Source organism: Odontomachus brunneus, unplaced genomic scaffold (genome assembly GCF_010583005.1).
Source record: "Odontomachus brunneus isolate Ranch 3 - 2012 unplaced genomic scaffold, Obru_v1 Obru_scaffold_001, whole genome shotgun sequence".
Classification (NCBI taxonomy): domain Eukaryota; kingdom Metazoa; phylum Arthropoda; class Insecta; order Hymenoptera; family Formicidae; genus Odontomachus; species Odontomachus brunneus.
This window is the reverse complement of record NW_022639451.1, coordinates 5,303,681-5,323,185: the sequence shown is the minus strand read 5'-3', so window position 1 is coordinate 5,323,185 and position 19,505 is coordinate 5,303,681. Positions and strand designations below refer to the sequence as shown.

General features: G+C 38.3%; 5 protein-coding genes across 10 annotated transcripts in view; 2 read left to right on the top strand and 3 right to left on the bottom strand.

The window, feature by feature from the left end:
• The window catches only part of LOC116840405 (protein cueball), a 79,134-nt gene extending 75,469 nt beyond the window's left edge, over positions 1-3,665 (bottom strand). Inside the window, exons 1-2 of the mRNA XM_032807087.1 lie at positions 3,538-3,665; positions 3,333-3,431 (exon numbers count right to left, since the gene is read on the bottom strand). The gene's annotated coding sequence lies outside the window, so the exon portion shown is untranslated. The remainder of the gene's footprint in view (positions 1-3,332; positions 3,432-3,537) is intronic.
• A 94-nt stretch (positions 3,666-3,759) lies between these two features.
• Positions 3,760-7,113, top strand: LOC116840396 (mitochondrial potassium channel ATP-binding subunit). 3 transcript variants are annotated; one of them, XM_032807051.1, is made up of 10 exons: positions 3,760-4,076; positions 4,242-4,551; positions 4,638-4,802; positions 4,873-5,286; positions 5,371-5,682; positions 5,749-5,972; positions 6,046-6,220; positions 6,313-6,491; positions 6,568-6,715; positions 6,796-7,113. In XM_032807051.1, the coding sequence occupies exons 1-10, from the start codon at positions 4,018-4,020 to the stop codon at positions 6,874-6,876; spliced, it is 2,067 nt and encodes a 688-aa protein (XP_032662942.1). In that variant the 5' UTR covers positions 3,760-4,017; the 3' UTR covers positions 6,877-7,113. The 3 variants fall into 3 exon arrangements, with proteins under 3 accessions (XP_032662942.1, XP_032662951.1, XP_032662959.1); XM_032807060.1 differs by lacking the exons at positions 3,760-4,076; positions 4,242-4,551; positions 4,638-4,802 and having other exon boundaries at positions 4,870-5,010; positions 5,075-5,286; XM_032807068.1 differs by lacking the exons at positions 3,760-4,076; positions 4,242-4,551; positions 4,638-4,802 and having other exon boundaries at positions 4,873-5,010; positions 5,123-5,286.
• Positions 7,114-7,438: 325 nt separating this feature from the next.
• LOC116840435 (TM2 domain-containing protein CG10795) lies at positions 7,439-9,417 on the bottom strand. The gene is made up of 3 exons (XM_032807120.1): positions 9,053-9,417; positions 8,153-8,234; positions 7,439-7,984 (listed from the first exon to the last, which is right to left on the bottom strand). The coding sequence occupies exons 1-3, from the start codon at positions 9,252-9,254 to the stop codon at positions 7,708-7,710; spliced, it is 561 nt and encodes a 186-aa protein (XP_032663011.1). The 5' UTR covers positions 9,255-9,417; the 3' UTR covers positions 7,439-7,707.
• A 164-nt stretch (positions 9,418-9,581) lies between these two features.
• On the top strand, positions 9,582-13,959 carry LOC116853798 (myb/SANT-like DNA-binding domain-containing protein 3). Its single transcript, XM_032835025.1, has 5 exons — positions 9,582-9,705; positions 9,990-10,151; positions 12,192-12,524; positions 12,866-13,110; positions 13,421-13,959. Exons 3-5 carry the CDS (start codon positions 12,256-12,258, stop codon positions 13,834-13,836), a joined length of 930 nt encoding a protein of 309 aa, XP_032690916.1. The 5' UTR covers positions 9,582-9,705; positions 9,990-10,151; positions 12,192-12,255; the 3' UTR covers positions 13,837-13,959.
• The window catches only part of LOC116853785, a 21,017-nt gene continuing 15,453 nt past the window's right edge, over positions 13,942-19,505 (bottom strand). For 2 of the 4 annotated variants that reach the window (XM_032834985.1, XM_032835002.1), the window contains exons 13-20: positions 18,950-19,128; positions 18,211-18,359; positions 17,202-17,348; positions 16,907-16,996; positions 15,859-16,225; positions 15,558-15,727; positions 15,245-15,388; positions 13,942-15,058 (exon numbers count right to left, since the gene is read on the bottom strand). In XM_032834985.1, coding sequence (XP_032690876.1) covers positions 14,851-15,058; positions 15,245-15,388; positions 15,558-15,727; positions 15,859-16,225; positions 16,907-16,996; positions 17,202-17,348; positions 18,211-18,359; positions 18,950-19,128 — 1,454 coding nt within the window. In that variant the 3' untranslated portion in view covers positions 13,942-14,850. The remainder of the gene's footprint in view (positions 15,059-15,244; positions 15,389-15,557; positions 15,728-15,858; positions 16,226-16,906; positions 16,997-17,201; positions 17,349-18,210; positions 18,360-18,949; positions 19,129-19,505) is intronic. The other 2 variants (XM_032834994.1, XM_032835012.1) reach the window with 1 other exon arrangement.

Sequence of the window (19,505 nt, the reverse complement as noted above, 5' to 3'; positions counted from 1 at the left end):
AATACCTCTCGGAAGCTGAGGCTGACTACAACCATTATTTGTTCTAGTCGTCGTGGCGCACAGCCACCCGATTCCTCATGCAACCCCCGTGCCCCCCGTGCCTACCGCGACCATTTTCTAACCAAGAACCGGGTTCCCATTCCTCCTCCCGGCTGGCCTCGAGCAACCATCCGCGACCTCCCCATCCTACCTTCTCTGCCATCTTCTCCTCCGCATCCTCCGCGTCCTCTGTTCGCATTTCGCACATCCCCGATCCTCCGCCGTCGTTCTACCCCTACTTACGTTTATCCCCCTTCCCCCGGCCATCCTCCCTCTTCTCTCCCTCCGCCCTCCCCCTCTCTCTTCTCCCCGTCCCGGCCCACAACGCGCACCGACGTAGCCTCGCGTAGCCTACGTCTATTTATCCACCTAGCGGTATGATATTACACCCCGGGGCACACTTTGGGGATTCTCCCACCCCCGTCGGCGGCGGCGGCGGCGGCGGCGGCAGAGTCGGCAGGGTGCCCCTGGAGCCACGCCCAATCGCGAGCCGGCAGTCGTACACCGCTCCGACTGTTCCAGAGCGAGTCCATTGGCCCGCGCTGACTTTGCGTCATCGCCACCCCGTCGCCAGCACCTGCACACCGCGTGTTTCACGGACGAGGCTTTCGTACCCGCGACTCCAGAGGGGTTGAGAGGGACCGAAAGAGAGAGTGAGAGAGGCTGGAAAGCGCTGGGAAGGGGGTGAGCAACGGGGGGTTGCGGCGGCAAGACGGGGAGACTCGCGACGCGAAGAGGGTGTTGAAATTTAGAAGGCTTCATTTGGTCCATTCTTCGGCCGTCACGGCGCGGCAAACTGTCGCAGTTATAGTGCTTATACTTGAATTCTCTCTTTCTCCATTTACGCCGCCTGCTCCCTCCTTCCCTCTCTCTTGCTTTCGCCCTCGTCCTCCCTTTCTCCCTTCATCTCCTCCTCGTTTTCCATCGTCGCGATTTCGCACACGACAATTTCTTCCGAAAAATCTCGTCGCGGTATTCGGTTTTCTTTGCGCAATGTCTTTCAATATTTCGAGGCATTTCGCGTACGTACTCGAGCAAATATTTTTGCGTGAAAATAAGGCGTATCTTTTGCGCATTTGGTAGGTAAATTGTCGCTAGTCAAATTGCAATAAAATTTTACTTCCAATGTTTCAACTGTATAAACTTTGTCGAATTTAATTTGCATGTTCTATCTATGTTTAGATCATAAATTCTGTGATCATAACATATATTTTTCTTTCTTCATGCTATACTCTGTGACGACTGTGCTGATTTTTAAAACAAATCGTCGTAGATAAGAACATAAAAAATGACGATATAAAAAATGACGATAAGACAAGTGCCGCAAATCTGGGTTAAAAGGGCGGCCTCGACTCGATGGCTTTTGTAGGTCCCAGAGGAAGGGTTTAATGTGTGAGGTTCTCACTGTTCTCAGAGTTCGTCGAGTGCCGCAGATGACGCAAACTCTTTTGCAAGATATTCTTCCAGAATTCGTAAAGAGCAATCTTGAAAACCACGTAGTCTAACAATTTACTCTCTCGGGGATAAATCGCAAAAAAGGAAGGATCAATATATCCGTGAATAAATACGCTGGACGACGAAGTTCCATTTGCAAAGTAAAATCGATTCTTTCGGTAATAAAGCTTTCCAACAGACATTTCTCTGAAAGATTTTACCAAAAATGTCACTATGATTATCATGAAGTGTCGTGAATTCTTTAGAAAGGAAAAAAAAGTTATTTCCTCACGTATAAACTTATTAATTTTCAGAAAATATCTTACTTTTTCGAATTGAATAATTTTCCCACAAAAGTAACGATACAATTTTCTTGCGAATTATACGTTATACTATGATCTAAAGTGGTTTTCAGAGCATTTCTCTATGTATATAAAGTGGAAAATATATCTTTGTCCTCCCCAGATTGGGAAAATTTTACACTACACGCCGCACGTTATGTATTGCGAGTGTACGAACAAGTACTTATCCCTTACTCGCGTGTAGTGGTATACAGGATGAGAAGCCGCGGAGTAGCGGCTAATAGCCGCACAGGCAATTAAACGCGGCGAATACATAAATACACGTCATTAACTCGCCGCTCAAAGAGTTTGCCGGGGCGATTAGGTCTTTTAAGGCCCCGCTATTCACTCACTTGCGGAGGACGGGACGTAATTTTCGAACTTTATTCGCGCGCGCACGCTCGCGGCATGTATTAGCTTACTGATCAAAGTCCGCTCCTACTACTCTTGTAATTTCTCTCGACGTTGAAGACATTTGTTGACGAGCCACGTGGCAAACTCCCGACAGTTCGCAAAAAGTTGCAAATAATCCGAAAGTTATAAGTATCGTGACTCGTGAACATCGATGAATAAAATACAATTTTGTCGGAAACTAATGACGTAAATAAGGAAAGTTTTAATATGAAGGTATATATTAATAGTCATTATTTGAAACTTGTTCCACGTGTGAGATACTCAGATTTGTATCTTTTATCTGAGTCACATGAGATGTGCGACATAACGTTTGTAATCGCAATCCAACTGAAAAAATTTACATCTGAATTCAGATCTGAATTTAAATTTCTAAATTCAGATCTGAGTATCTCACCTGAGATAAGTTTCAAATAACAACTGTTAATACTTATTCTAAGAATATCAAATATGCATTTGACAACATTTCTTACCTGCTTTTACATAATAAAAAATATAAGGACGAGAAGCTCCTTCATTTATTAGTTTCCATTTCTTTGTTTACTATAATAGAGAGAACATGCAATCGCAATCTTATCTTTATGATATAGTTATCATGATATATTAATGTGTTCTAACGGATAAACACGTATAAACACGTTCTTATCGCACTGAGAGAAAAAATATCTAAGGAATAGTAAATGTTTATTTGGTGGACACTATAAGCATATTTACTTATACTAACATAAAATATTTTTCAAATAAGAAAATATACATTTTTTTTCAAGAAAATCTTCGTGTTCATCAAGAAAGCAAATATTTATTCTATTTAAGTAAAAGAATTTAAATGTAAGAATTTAAATGTAAATATGCTGTTAATACCTACCAGATAAATATTAATTAATTTTTAGATGTATTTTTCTCTCAATGCGAGTACTTTATATTTGGTTGTCGTTATGAACAACGCAGGTATATGGAGATTTATTATAACAGATGTATGTTTATTTACTTTCGTTCGAAATATGGAACACACGCGTTTATGCCTCATTGCGTGCAATATTATTACCGAATACTATATCCATATAATTCTAATGGTGTATATCTTTCCGCAAAATATAAAAATTTTACCTTGTAAAATACGTAGTATTTGCGTTTAATGAGCCTGATGCGTCCGCCATTTGCTTGAGATATCGGCTTTCCATCCAAGACGTAGCCGGTATTTGAGTTCTGAAAACAGAGTTACATATATCATTTATTTTCGTGTTTTCATACTCTCGTATATTTCGCATCTCATATGCTTACATATGATACTAAAAGTAAACATATTTCTTACCTGTATTTGCATCTTTCGTGCAGAATCATGTCGCTTTCAAAGCGCGCGTACGTGCGTTTGTATGGGCAGGTAGTAACTCGCGAAATTAACGGCCCAAGGTAGCCAACCAAACATACATCAGGCGCCATCTGTGAAAAGTTTGATTCAAAGTTAACCAACTGAACGTATATCGAATGCCATCTGTCGGAGTTAAACTCAAGTAAATGATGCTTTTAAAACATGTCATTACATTAGCTGCAGTATTATTATATGTGTATAGACGTATTTCATTCTCTACCTCTCATCGCTAGTCACAGATATGTGATTAGTTAACTTCGACCATTAAGATTTCTTTGCACTATTATGAAAAGAGACCTTTGGTCATAATTATAATTATATAAATACAATAGTAAATAAACGAAAGAGCAGAGAGAAATACGAAATAAATATTAAATATATTTTATGTATCGATAGTTTGATAGTACAAATTGTATTATAAAAATGTCTATGTTACGTGCCGTGTCATTCAGGTGTCACAGTCATTTTTCAACAATTTCAAGGTAATTATTGAATTTTTTAGACTATGTCTAATTGGTTCACTTAATTAAAGAAAATTAATAAATTATATAATATATACAGATATACAACACATTAGATGTAATAAGCTAATTTACTACTTAAAATGATAATGTATCTAATCCTTACTGAACACAAACATCCTTTAGATATGTCTTGCAAGGAAAGAGTCAGAATGTATGGAAAGTAGCAAAACAAGAATTTACAAAGGTTGCTCAACAAAGTGTTAAAGAAAGTACAAATGACTCTAAGCTTATTTCATTAATTTTTAAGTTTGGCTTTGGTGGACTTGGAGTAACGACTGCTTGTCTCTTAAAGCCATGTAATCAAATAGTAATCTGTAGAGAAGCTAAGATAGTAAGTGACATAAAATCTGAAAATCCTGAACTGACCTTCAAATGGAAAAAATTTTTTAAATATTTGTATCCACATATTTGGTATTTAGTGATAGCACTATCAGTAAGTATTTGCAATTTCTAAATTTTAATATATCTCAGCAAATACTAAAATACACTGTTCTTCTTTATTATTCTTCTTTATTACAGAGTGCAATAATAGTTGCAGTGTTGAACATTCAAATTCCACAATCCGTTGGAAGCATTATAAATGTACTGACAAAAATTTGTCAAAGTAAAAATGATTCCACAAAAAATGTTATTTTGCAACTTGCTCAACCTGCTTTTATCTTGGCACGCATGTATATTGCACAAGTATGTATATAAATTAATTTCTGACATCTCTATATATAGTATGTATAAAATCTAATATCTATTTTTTCAGGCTTTTTTTACATTTTTATATATTTATACACTTTCACATGTTGGTGAAAGAATTGCAGTGAATTTACGTCAGGATCTATTCAAGTCCATTATTATGCAGGACGTGTCGTTCTTTGACAAAACACGTACTGGTGAAATAGTAAGTCGATTGACCAGTGATATTCAAGACTTTAAAAGCTCATTTAAAATCTGCATTTCTCAAGGTTTGAAAAGCTGTACGCAAATTATTGGTTGTATCATCTCTGTAATAGCAATATCACCAGAATTAGCCACTGTTGTGGTGTTCAATTTACCAACGATAATTTTTGTTGGTACTCTACTTGGCCGAAGTTTGCGAAAGTTATCGATGGAAGCACAGAATCAAGTTGCAAAATCGACTGCTGTTTGCGACGAGGCTATACAAAACATTCGAACGGTACCGTAATAAATTTGTTAATCAAAAAGTCATATTACAAAAATACTGTTGTATCATGCTTGCATCTAATTTCTTTTTTGTCAGGTAAGAGCTTTCGCCGCGGAGGAAAAAGAGGTGGAAATGTTTTGCAAGGAGTTTGAGCGTTCTTCCGAACTGTATGAGAAATTAGGTCTAGGCATAGGCTTCTTCCAAGCAGGAACCAATTTATTGGTCAACGGTATTTTACTTTCCACGCTATATTTCGGCGGTCAGTTACTTTCCACAGGATTTTTGACTCCAGGAGATCTCATGGCATTTTTAATGGCCACACAAACCGTACAGAAGTCTCTGGGCCAATTATCGGTACTTTTCGGAACTTACATGAGGGGAATCAGCGCGGGTGCCAGAGTTTTTCAAGTAATACATCAGCTTTTCTTGTGCAACTTAATTCAAAATCATTGAAATCCTTATCGTATCTTTTAGTATTTGGATATGCCACCTTCGCCAATGATGATCGGAGGCGACATAATCACGGATCAATCTCTGGCGGGGGATATAGTTTTCAAAAACGTGAAGTTCAGTTATCCTACTAGACCTGATCACGCTATCTTAAAAGACTTCAACTTGCACATTCCTGCTGGGAAAACAGTGGCTATTGTCGGTACCAGTGGTAATGGAAAATCGACTGTGGCTGCGTTACTAGAAAGGTATAGTAAACTTCCCTGTCAATCACACAAATTTTACTTAAGATCTCGTAGAATTCGCGCATGGAATTTGTAGATTTTACGATGTGGATGAAGGTTCTATTATTATTGACGGCCAAGATATCAGATCACTCAACTCGAGCTACCTCAGAGGCAGTGTTTTGGGCTTCATAAATCAAGAACCTACTCTATTCGCTACCAGCATCATGGAAAACATTAGATATGGGAAGCAAGACGCGACAGATGAAGAGGTAAGAATATACAATAATCGATGACAGTTTAACCTCTTATTTAATTATTTGCGATATATCTCATAATGTGTTCTATTCATTAATCAATTTAGGTTATTGAGGTAGCTAAAGAAGCGAATGCACATAATTTTATAACAAAATTCCCGGACGGATACGCGACCGAAGTTGGCGAGAGGGGTATACAGCTCTCAGGTGGACAAAAGCAACGAGTTGCTATTGCCAGAGCTCTATTAAAACAGCCATCCATCTTAATTCTCGACGAAGCTACAAGGTGCGCATAATAAATCCCTCCTTTTATATCTTCTTAAATAAATATCTAAGCGTCTTATTTCTTTTCTTATGCCTAGCGCATTGGATTATGAGAGCGAGAGGGTTGTTCAAAAAGCGATAGAAAATGTTACGAAAGGTAGAACGGTGTTGGTGATTGCGCATAGATTAAGCACCATTAAAAATGCTGACATAATCGTCGTGTTACAACGCGGTGTAATTGTGGAGGTACGTTTCCATAAATTAACACGAATTAATATGATGTTATCATTAAATAATATATAAATAATATATATTTTCCTTTTTAGATGGGTTCGCACTCGAAACTAATCGATCGGAAAGGCGTTTATTACACGCTCGTTAACGAACAAGAAAAAGAGAACATGTAATATTAGTAACATTTAGAACGAATTACTTTTGATACAGCTATGATCAATATTATCATATCAGGTATCACTGGTTCTTATTTTCCTGGAATCCGTAGGGTAATTTTTCTTTTTCTCTTGTACATCTCTATATGTGCGTGTAGAAAATCATTTTATTGACGTAACTTGGTGATGACTACCTCAGAGATGGATAAAGAAGTACTAGAAATAATAATAATAAATTATTATTTTATCTATATATTTATGGTATAATCTTTATATTGCGTATCCCTTCTGGTGATATCTATGTATTTTAGTAAAATATTACCTTACGTATGCGTGCGGCCTGTTTATCCGTGATTGGTGTGACTTTTCACTCTATGAAAGATATGACGTGGCGATTCTTCTATTATTGTCCTCTTGCTAGTACGATCTGTGGTACAATATAGTACAATGAATTGAAAACAGTAGATTAACGACGGATATTACATGGATATTACTGTTTTGAAAATAGTAGTTGTAGTGTTTTTGAAGGTCACAATGTAGACCACACTGTTGACATTTAGACGATTAAAAACAAAGGACAGAAATAGAAAAACGAACGTTTATTATTTCAGCTGGCAATATACGTAAATTAGTAATAAATGTCTATATACAACATTTCGTTGAAGTATGTATTATCTACAAGATTAATGTTAAGCTTATTCATTAAAATAGTATAGAGACTAATTTACATCCATGTGTACCGAAATAGAACTCGATTCTAGGATTGTACATCGTTGCTCGCGAGAAAAAAGCAGAGGCTATACAACGTTTAGAATGATTGCACATGAATGTGTTGGAACTGCTGATTTCTCAACACTCATACTGTGGCACTCTGTATGTGAAGTTGTTGCTGGTTACAATCTTAATTCCAGCACCGTAATATGGCATCACATAGTGAGAGCCATCCGCTGGTCCTACAATCTGTGTAGCTATCAGTATTACATCAGCGAATTGACCAAGAAAGAGGAACCCCAAAGTGCTCAACTTGAGTAAGCCCAGGGCGGGATATCCGAGGTAAAATCGATCGGCGCCAAACATACCAAGAAATATAGACAGCAGTAACGATGTTTCAAAAGAATATCCATTCCTGAAGAAAAAATCCAATTTTGACATCTCAAATCTATCTTCAAGCTTGAGTAAAAGATACAGAAATATTCTATACTTTTTCTTACAATTTAATTTTGATATTTTGCTATTTATTTAGACAATTATTTAGACTATAGATAATTTTTAACATATTTATAATTATACTTACGTCCATTTACAAGGTATATCCTTCTTGAATGTATTATTTTTTGTTTCTGTACAGATGAGGCCATCAGCAGCTAAACATAACACTGATAAAGATACAAGATTTAGTCTTAAACAATATCTCCGTGCACATTAAAGCTTCATTTCTAACATGGTAAAGAAACCACAAAAAGCTTTTGGGAAACATGAATAGAATAGAATATCTGTTTGTTTGCATGTTCTATTTAAAGACCTACTTTTCATTATATAGCATTCTAAAGGAAGATGCAGTAGATCTTTATTGCTGAACTAGTGTATACTTGTATATACTTAAAAGAAACTTAAACTTTGATTTACAATATACTCATTACTTCTTGTCTTTTGTCTTCTATCTTTTTCTGGCTAAAGTCAGAAAGAAATAAGAAGAAAGAAACAGCAGGTGAAGAGCACATTAGTCCTTGTCCACAACCTTACTTTAAGACATAAGCTGTAAGAAATTTGCCAACTACAGTTGATTATTCTTCTAAAAATCAACCATGATTGATCAATTTCGTATGACTTACGTCTTGAAGTAAGGTTGTGGATAAGGGCTTATACATCTAAAAGAAACTTAAAAAAGCAGGTATATAGTTGACATTTGATGGAAGAAAAAAGAGGAGAGACCAGTGCAAGTTAACGCAGCAAGTTCAGCAACAGAAAACAAACCTAATGTTACAACACACATATAATGTAACTAAAATAAAGATCTGTTTTTGTTTCAATTATATTGTCCGCATTACGCCTCTTCCAATGCCAGGAAACGCATCTATTTCATTATAGATTGTAGTGCACATAAAATAATCAAACTCAGAGCGCAGATGGAATAGAGGTTAGGAACGAGACAAGGTTAGGATTCTCGCTGTAAGATCGAGTTTTTTGCACGTACCTTTGGCTTTGTTTTCTTTCGTGCATCCACGCGGCTGCTGCGTCTTCGGGTCTATGAAATCGTAATCGGGATGCGGACAGATGTACTGTCCCATTCGTAGGTTACTGCAGTCGACCTCGTATGTGTAATTCGCGCCATCGCATAGTGCGATCGATAGTAACAGAACGAGCAGCCCGCTAAGAAGTCGCGCCGAATGGAACATACCGTCTCATTTTATACGACTTTATTCGCACGATATATTCACCGTATATATAAACTGACGATTAAGAAACAGCTCCCGCGGACGACGGCATACACATCTCGGATGTTTTGAACGACGTCAAGCGCTGCGACCTTCACCGTCATCTGTCGCCATCTGTCCTTGTATTTTCTTGTTTGAACGGTCACGATCGTTTGCAAAAGTTTATACAAGTATACATTCGTGTATTATTACAAATTTACATACAATTTTGCTACTCGTTTAGATACTCTAATTATCTCGAGCATTTCGTGTATTTTGTATTGCGCGCTTTTCAGTATAGATTGCATCGCTGTGATTGGACGGTTCCTATGCAAGTGTTGCCACATTTCAAGAATCTCAATCATTGCGACGTTTGGTCGGTCTATTAGTCCAACGGTCATGATATGATGATGCGAAGCCAAGCTCGTCGAAGGTGAGTACACAAATTGTTGTTGGTAGTGCCGGGAGTAAGCCTCGCGAGTCGTCGTGATAAAATATCGTTGAACGAACATCTAGAATGAATTTTTTGCGAAACGACTTGTCCGGACTGCCAATTGAAATATTTCTTATTTCGTGAGGTTACGATATTTCAGAGATAATAAGACTATTCAGTAAATCATGGTTGTCAATTTTATCGACAATTTTGTCGCTGATTTAGATATCCATCAATTATTTCGAATATTTCGCGTATTTTGTATTGCGCGCTTTTCAGTATAGATTGTACTGCTGTGATTGGTTGGCTCGCTACGCAAGTGTCGCCACATTTCAAGAATCTCAATCATTGAGACGTTCGGTCGGTCTATTTTCCCAACGGTCGTAACAAGGTGATGCGAAGCCAAGAACCCGCTCCGTATTTTCTGCGTATTTTGCTCGTCGAAGGTGAGTTTCGCACACGTATCATCGCTGAAAGTAAGCCTCGCGAGTCCTCGTGACAAAATATTGTTGAACAGCGGTCATAGAGAACGAATAGCGCGTACAATAAATCGTTGAGAGTACTGACAAAGTAACGCGCGTTTGCCATGTAATGATAATTCGGACTTCGTATCTTTAGATTGTCGGCTTTCATGCTTTTGATATATCGGATTTCAAACCGCGAATTATCATCGGGGATATCGAGCGATTACTTTGCTCTGCGTTCATTCGACCCACGAAAAGATTATATCGGGAAGTGTTATCCCTGGTTTACAATCTTGCTTTAAACCGTAAGTCGTAAATAAACTGACCAACCGCAGACGAGTATTCTTGGAATAACGATTGTGATTGGTCAATTTATTTGCGGCTTATAACTTAATAGCAAGATAATGGATTGGGGCTTTGTAAAGCAAAGAGCACAACGGATAGTACATCTGCGATTTTTGCTTGATATTCTGTTTGTGAATTCCGATCAAATCGACTGATTTCTGCGGAGTATAAGAAGGAAGAGTACATTATAATAGGTAAAGTAAAACGCGCGCATGTGTATGAATATATAAATGATACGGCGGGCTATTTTGGCGCTCAATTTAGTAAAACGCTACAGTTGCTTCAAGCATCCGATAGATGGCAGCATTAACACTACCTCGTCGACGTTCTCCTACAGTCGCGATGTTTGTATAGATTTCGCCTGTGTACAGATTTCACCGTGTTTTTATGTGTTACGAAATGTACTTTTTCTTTTTGCGTCGAGAAGATATTATTGAAGAATACTTATCAAAGGTCTTCATTGACACGAGAACTGCGCGACTGTCAATATCCGAGTAGCTTATATGGTATTGTCCTTGTGATTTTTTATTATTATTCGAATGTTTTAATCCGCAAGAATATTCATACAGCACAAATGTCCGAAATACATCCCAGAGACATTCTAGAGATATCACATTGTCTCTGGAACGTCTCTGGGAATGTATTTCGGACATTTGTGCTGTATGGGTAATAATTATAGAAATGTAATTTTGCAAAAGTATCATACTCCTTTTTGAGATTTACATGTTATCTTCCCCGAAATGATCCTCAGGTAGCAAGAAGATTAGAAATTAATCGTGCGAGTAGTTATTATTTATATCGACTCAAGCAGCACAAAATGTCTTAGAATCATCCTGAATGTCCTGAAGAATTCTTTAGAACGTTCTGAATACATTCAGTATAATATCAGGATGTCTCGGATATCTTGTCTCGGATGTCTTGTTCGGGAAATATAGTCTATATAATGCCATATTTTCATTCTCGAATTATTTCAGTCATGAAATTTTACATATCAACGATATGTATATTTTAACGATATTTTGTTCGTATCAATAATAAACAAATATTGCCGATTTATTATATATAGATTCTAATTGTAATAATAATATTTATTAATTAATGTGTAAAAATATTTAAATGATTTATTTAATTATTTAAATATTTTAGTTAAAAATTTTTACTTTAAAATTTGATTTTTTATTTAAAAGTTGATTTTCGCACATGAATTTCATGGTCTGTCAGTATTTAACGGCTCGTTAAAACATGGATAAAGTGAGTTTGTGATTTCATCGGCGCTACTAGACGACAAAACATAAAAGTGCGCTTAAGAGATCGTGAAAGATTTAACAGACATTTTCCGCTTCGAGTAAGACTGATGAGATCTCGGCGGCAAATCGGGGCCTTTCTCCTATTCTGAGAAAGGCAAGGCAAAACTGGATCAATATTTTTAAATACAGATATATCTTCATTCATACACAACGTTTCATGTTTCACAATTTACAATATATATATTGGGGCATTTTATCTTCTCGAAAAAGATAATTAAATGAAATAATTGCTGAAAATCTCTTTTTAAATTCATAATCGGGTTTACGGAAATATTGTTGCGTGCGCAAATAAAAGCTCAGATTTGGGAGGATTCGGAGTTGACACAAATCAAAGACCTTAGAGATACTAACGAAAGCCGATCTGAATAAGGCTTAAAACCAAGGGAAACGCATCGGGAGCGAAACAATCGACGATACGGTACTCCCGTGATAAAATGGCATCCGCGTATCTGAAAGGCACTCGCAAGACGTACAGCTTCGAGGAGCGAAAGATCCTCATATCGTTGATAAACAAGTACGAGATAATCGAGGGCAAGAAGTCGGATTCGGTCTCTATATGCAAAAGGAAATCGGCTTGGTCGCTGGTTGCCGAGGAGTACAACTCGTTGGTCGGGCCTCAGGGTGCACGTTCCGCAGTGCAACTCAGACGTTGCTGGGAAAACATGAAGGCCTGCAAGCGCAATCGCGAGGAGAAAAAGACTCGGTAAAAATCTTTTATGCTGAATGATTATCTTTAACATTATCGACTCGTGATCTCGATCGGATATTATCATTTCGCGAAACTCTTAACGGATGCGAATATTGTTACATGCATTTCATAGAATATTCTCGTTTTGAGCAAAGATAGGAGGAATCTAGAAAGAATGCTCGCGGAGAAGTCTAGAAAGATGAAATCTTCGAATTGTATGAAAAACGACGAGAAATTGTGAAACGAAATAGAACGTTATGCAGGCGATCGAATGAAGATATATCTATATATAGTATGTAAAAGAGAGAGGCAAGAGAGATGCATCGTATCTAAATTTGTTGATCTTTAAATTTCAGTACGAAAGCGGTTTATCAATGGACGAAAGACGAGACTCGGGGAAGGGACCAGTGCTGGGAAGTTGCGGCAACTTGCGGGCAGAATACATCGGAAGCGCCAACATCTACCGGAACCGTCGGATTGCCACCGAATGTGTTATTCGAACCAACGGACTCTGAGCCGTTCACGTTGCAAAGCGTTTGCACCACGAGACTTCAGAAGCCGAGCTGTTCGAAGGATGCGGACAGTTGCCGAGACATGAGTTGTAAGTAAGCTTATATACACTGTCCCCTATATTTAGCTACCGTGATACTAGAATCAAAGAAACGTTAGTCTAAGATAGATCGATTTTCCTGTGTATAAATTAATGACAATCAAATATTAATATGAGAAAATACAACAAATATATGACATTTTTATCAAATCAAATTATTATCAATAAATTATATATCAAACATTTTTAAAAACTGTAAAGTTGTATTATAATTTTGAAATTATTAAAAAATTTGTTATATTGCATTGTAATTTTATCGAAATAATTAAATCATGTTAATTAAATCTTTGATTTTGTGCAGATGGCGATACATTCAAGCAAATCATCACCGATAAAAACAAATATGAGGCTTTCGTGGCATCTTGCAGCCCGATGGTTGATTGTCAAGTAAAATCAGTGAAAACAAACGCCGACCCGGTTACGATCAACCAATCGGCGAAAGATACCCTTGAGAAGGCTCACGTAAATTCAGGTTTAAACAATTCGCATATCTTAACGTCGCCCTCCGTGATGCAGCAGTATAATCGCAAGAGAAAATCAGCGCAGCGGGAGGAGGAGTTGCACATGCTCGCGCTCTCGGAGGCGCAGATGAAAGTCGACATCGCCGCGATGCTGAAGGAGGAGGCAAGGATCAAGTTGGAGGAGGCTCACTATCGCAAGGAAGAGGCGCGACTCAGGATGCTGCTCTTCACTTACAAACTGGACAGAGTCAAGTAGGACTGACGGTAGATGGATAATATGTTCACGTAAGCCCACTTTCTTTATTTTTATTTTTGTCAGAAGCAAGATGGATTGGTTACGTGAGTAACAAATGAGACTGTCTTGTATGTAATGTCGATTTACTTCTTATAAATGCACGATTAGAATACAATCGTAATAAATACGTACTTTCTGATCGTTTTTACTTGGTAATAAGTAATAACTATTGCGTTATGCGATATTATCTGGCTCGAGACGCGAACGTTGCGCAAGTCGCGACTTTTGTTGGACGCAGATGAGAAAGTTTCAGGAGTAGTAAGGGAGGAAAAATGTTTCGATGTTTATGCTCCAATGTACACCGGAGACGGTCGTCTCGTTTGTAGTAAAGTAAAAAGATATGCAAAAGAGAACTCGTCTATTATCGTAATATCAAGCATTTTTTATAATACGCTACTACTCCATGAACTTAAAAGAAAATAAAAAAAAAGAGAAAGAAAAAGAAATATTAAAGATAGACTTAGTAAGAGATGTTAGATGAAAAACTAAGAATTAGATATACCACACATTATTAGTCTAGTCCTCCTTGCATCTTGAACGAGAGATACAATCTTTGATAGTTTAAAACTTAGATTACTATATTATTACGAATTTTTTTCTAGTTATTTTTCGCGGAATTATTTAAGAGAAGAAAAGTCTATATTTTCGTTTAAGATACCTCGGGAAAAAATGTTTAGAAAGCAAGATCTTAACTGTTTAGCTATAAACGTGGATTTCAAATTAAATTATATTTTCAAAGGGATAACAGATAGACTTAAATTATTGGAAATTTTAAATAACCATTTGAAAATACTTAGCAGTCGTGATTGGCAATAGTACTGGCAGTGGATTATTGACTAGTAGTGGTAAGATGGTTTGCAGTAAATGCCGATTTGTCGTGGGTTCGTCATATGCGCGTTGATTAAAATAAATAAAAAGAATGCAAATCGCTCGCAAGTATGCAAATTTGAAGATTAATCATCTAGCGTCTTCGTCTTACATAAGATGAAAGTTGTCGTTGAGGGTCGGCTTCGCAGCGTTCGTGCAGCGGGTTACCTCGAAGAGCGAAGGATCGGTGTAAATCGGCTCGCTCGGGTCGAAGTCGTTGCGTCGACTGACTGATAATCCCACTGCACCCTCTAGAGCGGTGGATGATGAAGCGAGACGTTGGCTGATCGCGTTGCTCATTGATCTCGAGATCGATCTAGTGATATACGATTATCTCTTACAGTTTCATCGCGAATTAAAACCGTATTATTTATTGAATGAGCAGATAAGGTAAAAGCTAAATGGTAAAACTTAAAATATATAATGTTAATCCAACACCTATGAAGCCTTTGACAACTCGCAAGTCGCAAAAACGTGTTGATGGTATCGTTTAACTACTTACGAGGCCTGAAATGGTTTCTGAAGACCTGCCCTCATGAATGAGAAGTTGTTGATTCGACTGCTGTAGGGCTCGTCGGAGTGGCTGCTACGGTTGCAAGTCTTATCGAGTCTACGATTTTTCATAATCACGGAATAAACGTATTTTCTGAAATAACGAGATACTCTGAGTTTTCTTAGCGGGCAGAGTAGATGAAGAATGTGATTTGCGAGAATGAGACGCGATATCAATTGTACATTATTCTCATCAGATTTCTGTCAGATTACAAAATGATAGAAAATGCATTTTCTCTCAGAGACTCGAGGTGGTGATTTACCTGTAAACGAGCATGGAGAGGAGAACGACAGAGGCTAAGAGAACGACGAGAATTCCAACTGCCGTGACCAATCCGTAATATTCGTTCTGAGTAATACAAATACTCTCCAAAACCTTAGTTTGTTTTTCAACCACGCTCTCTTCCTCGATGTCCATCCGCGAGTCGAGAACCTGCGCAGAAAATGTCGCGGAAATTTATACGGTGCTTTTTTCGGTCACTCTCGTAGAGTGAGAGATGGTGATAGACGACCCGGAGGTGATTCTCTTCGTTCCCTTCGAGCGTCGAAATGAAAACGATCTACCTCGATCATTTCCCTGACGTGCTCTTCCTCCTCCTCGTCCTCCGGCTCATCGTCCACGACGCCGGTCGTGTTCAAAATCGTTGCGTTGTTAGCGTCACCGTCCATCACGGTTATCGGCGACATTTCGTCCTCATCCGCTACCGTGTCATTATTTATGTCCCTTCGCCGTCTGCCGAAGGAAGGTTCGCTTCTGCCAGTACCTCCGGAGCAATATGCCGGCTGGCAGCCGTCGCGGCACGTTCGCACGTTCGCCTCGAACACCAGGAAATTTGATTCGGGTATTTTGAAAGCGTTGAAGCGAGCCTCTAGGCTGTCACCGTCACGGAGACGATCTAGTCCTGGGAACACGTAGTTATCTACCGGACAGCTGTGAAAATTTCCGTTTGAGTTACACGTACGTGAAGTGTCCTCGAGCGCGATCGTTTGCCGAAGTAATACTCGCTACGGCAAAATTTAGATCGAGTTTGCTTTCTTGTCCTCGTGCTTTGCTATTTCTAATCAAGAAGGAGAATTCAAGTATACGCTATCTAAATTATTAATTCCACAATATCGACAATGTTCCTATAACGGGCACTTATTGCTCTTTACACAAGATTTATATTTAGGAAATAAGAGATAAAAGTAACAATTTTCGAACAATCCTGGGCGTTCTTATTGTTTTGGTCTTTAAATACGAATATTTAAACTTTTAACATAGAATATATGTATGTACAGGATGAATCAATAATTATTGCCACTTTGAATATCTTCGAAACAAGAAACAAAGGTGATCTTTAGATTTTCTATTCTGGATTAGTAAAAAAGTTTCTTATGGTTGTGACGTTTTTCTTAAAGAAATAGTTTCGAAAATCACTTTAAAGTCACCTTTGCTTTTAACTTCAAAATGATTCAAGGTAGCAATAGTTATTGACTTACTCTGTATATTGTATGTTGAAAGTACAAACTCGTGTACTCGTGTTTAAAAACCAAAACAATAAGAATATCCAGGATAAGGCACTTTTCTGGATATTGGCACGTTTATCTTACTGAGAGATTTAATTTTCCTTACCCGTATCTGTCGATGAGTTGCACGCTTCTGCCGGAGTAAGGGTCCCTCGCGATGACGTTGGTCGCGAATATATCCGTCACGTAATTGTACCTACAAGAAGTAATGGCCGCGACCATGAGATGCTGAACACGCGAGACTTTAAATCGACGAAATTATTAAACGACGATACTAGTCGAGCAGCGATACGTGTCGTAATTTCGCGAAAGTTACATCATTTCTTCTTAAATCTCGTGTCTTGAAGTTTAGTATTGCCGTTTGCACAGTCAGTGTTAAAGCAAAGTAGGACAAAAATTACCCATCCTGCGCTTCGAGTCGGAAAGTGAGGGGATCGCCAACTGCGATGGTGGTCGTGGGTCTTCCCTGATAGAGAATCAGCAAACGCACTCTGGAACTCAGGGTGTTCTCCGCTGGGAGGTATTCGATGGGAATGGGAGACCCTGATCTGCACAGCGCACGTACAAGCCCCATTAGTGAAATTGGGATTACTCGAAATTATCGAGTTGTAATGGGGAAGGTATAAAAGGTGACGCCAGCGGCGTGAATCTTTGTTAGGCTTGTTGGAAATTGCAATTTGGTAATTGAAACAATAATAACGAGCTCTAATTCTCTCCAATCAAATACGCAGTAGACTTTTATTGCTGAAGCTAATTTAACTGTTGCTGAATGTAGCGTTGTGTTTTACCGTGAAAAATAATATCAAAGCAGAGAATCATCGATACAAAGACACATTTGAATTCGCGTGAAGGTAGCGTTCGTTGTATGCGATCTATGATATAATGCGAAACACAGGCGTACACAGGAAATAGAACGTGCATCTCGTTCTCGGTAGACATTCGGGACTGATTGTGTAATAAAAGAAATTGCACGAGCGTGCTTGCACCCATATACGTACGAATAAACTCGCATACGAAAAGCGGAGCGGCTTTATTCCGTTCGCAGTAACCCGCTAAGCATCATACATGGGTCCACGTTAAAGTAAAAAAGTTAACAAGCGAGGGAAGCCTAGGATAAGCCGTTGGAACGATGTTGCTCAACAATTACGGAGCTGGAAGGAATCCTTGTACGTGGCGGGCATTAAACGAAACACACCCTTTGTCGGAAAGGAATCTTGCAGAATGCATGATTCGACACAGGATTACGCGCACAGCGAAGATCATCGAGGAATTGTTAATCACTCCTGGAGCGTATATGCCCGAGGACTCTTCGATATTTACGGTATTCGACGTTCTTGAAAATATGTATGGCACTTAGCGCGTTAAAGACCGTACTTTTGGTGCAAGACACGACCTCTCGATCGATATGACCTGGCATACCCGGCACCGATGTAGCCGGACGTGACGACAGCTTCGCCAGGGCCTCGAAATAGGCACGTCAGGTTGAATCGTTTATCTCGCCCAGTTTGCACGTAGTCCGAGAATTGTACCACCACGATATTCGTCATCGTATCGCCATACTGTAATCATTCGTGGTAAAAAAATTATTTTATCACAGTTTTATTTTTACAATTGGCGCGCCAACAGAGAAGGTAACAGTTAGGTTCCTCTCTTTATGAATAAGAATATGCAAAATAGAAAATGTGACAAATCGTCCACGTCGACGTTCTTAAAAGATACACTGAGAGAAACAACATTTAAAAATACAAAATATTTATTCAGTGAGTACTATATTTTTTTTTACTTAGAAACATAATAAATAAATAATTTTTAAAATATTTTTTAAACAAGAGAAAAAATATACATTTTCTCAAAACCTTAGCTTTTCGTCAAAGCAACTGTTTATTCTACTCAAATAAAATAATTCAGGTATATGTTATTAATAAAATATGTTATTAGAGTACTCATTGAATAAGTCTTTTTCTCTCACTGTATTCGATGTCTATTGTAAAGTCGTCTCTCATCTTCGACACGCATCAAAGATCTCGAGTCGACAAGATTTTCGCGATTTTTCGACTATGGTTGCATATACGATAGCGGAAGTTTCTCACGTGAATGAAACTAGAGCTTATTTATGGGCCAATCCGTTAAGTAAAATTGCCACTCTTACTCGCTGTGTGCCGCACTCCGGGTATCCCTGAGGTCCGCTGATGCGGAGTACGTTCACGGTCCCGCCATTCCCGCGGAAGAAGCATCGATCGTAGTACCCGTACGTGTAAATTCGCCCGATGAATCCCTCCGGTGTCCTCAGGGTGAACTCCATTCCGTCCTCGCTACAGACTTGACTCACTAGAAGTGCAAGAAAGTATAATTCGCCGGTGTCCGACGCGAGCGCAGTTTCCGGAAAACGCTGATTCGAAAGGGACGCGTGACGTAGACTATTAATCCTTTGTTACATAAATTTTTCTGTCGAACATACTTTGTTGAATTTTTCTGTTGAACATATTTTGCTGAGAACGGAAAAATAATTATATATTTATTTATTTATTCATGTATAATATACAAGTTTTAGGGACATAACGATACCAAATAAGGTAAATGTCCCAGTAATTGAACAATGTTCTAATGATTGATACATTAACAATAGATTTATATTTGACATTTCTAAAAAAAATTGTTGAGATTTTGCTGAAGGATATTTGTTTCTGCCAATTTGCAATGTTATT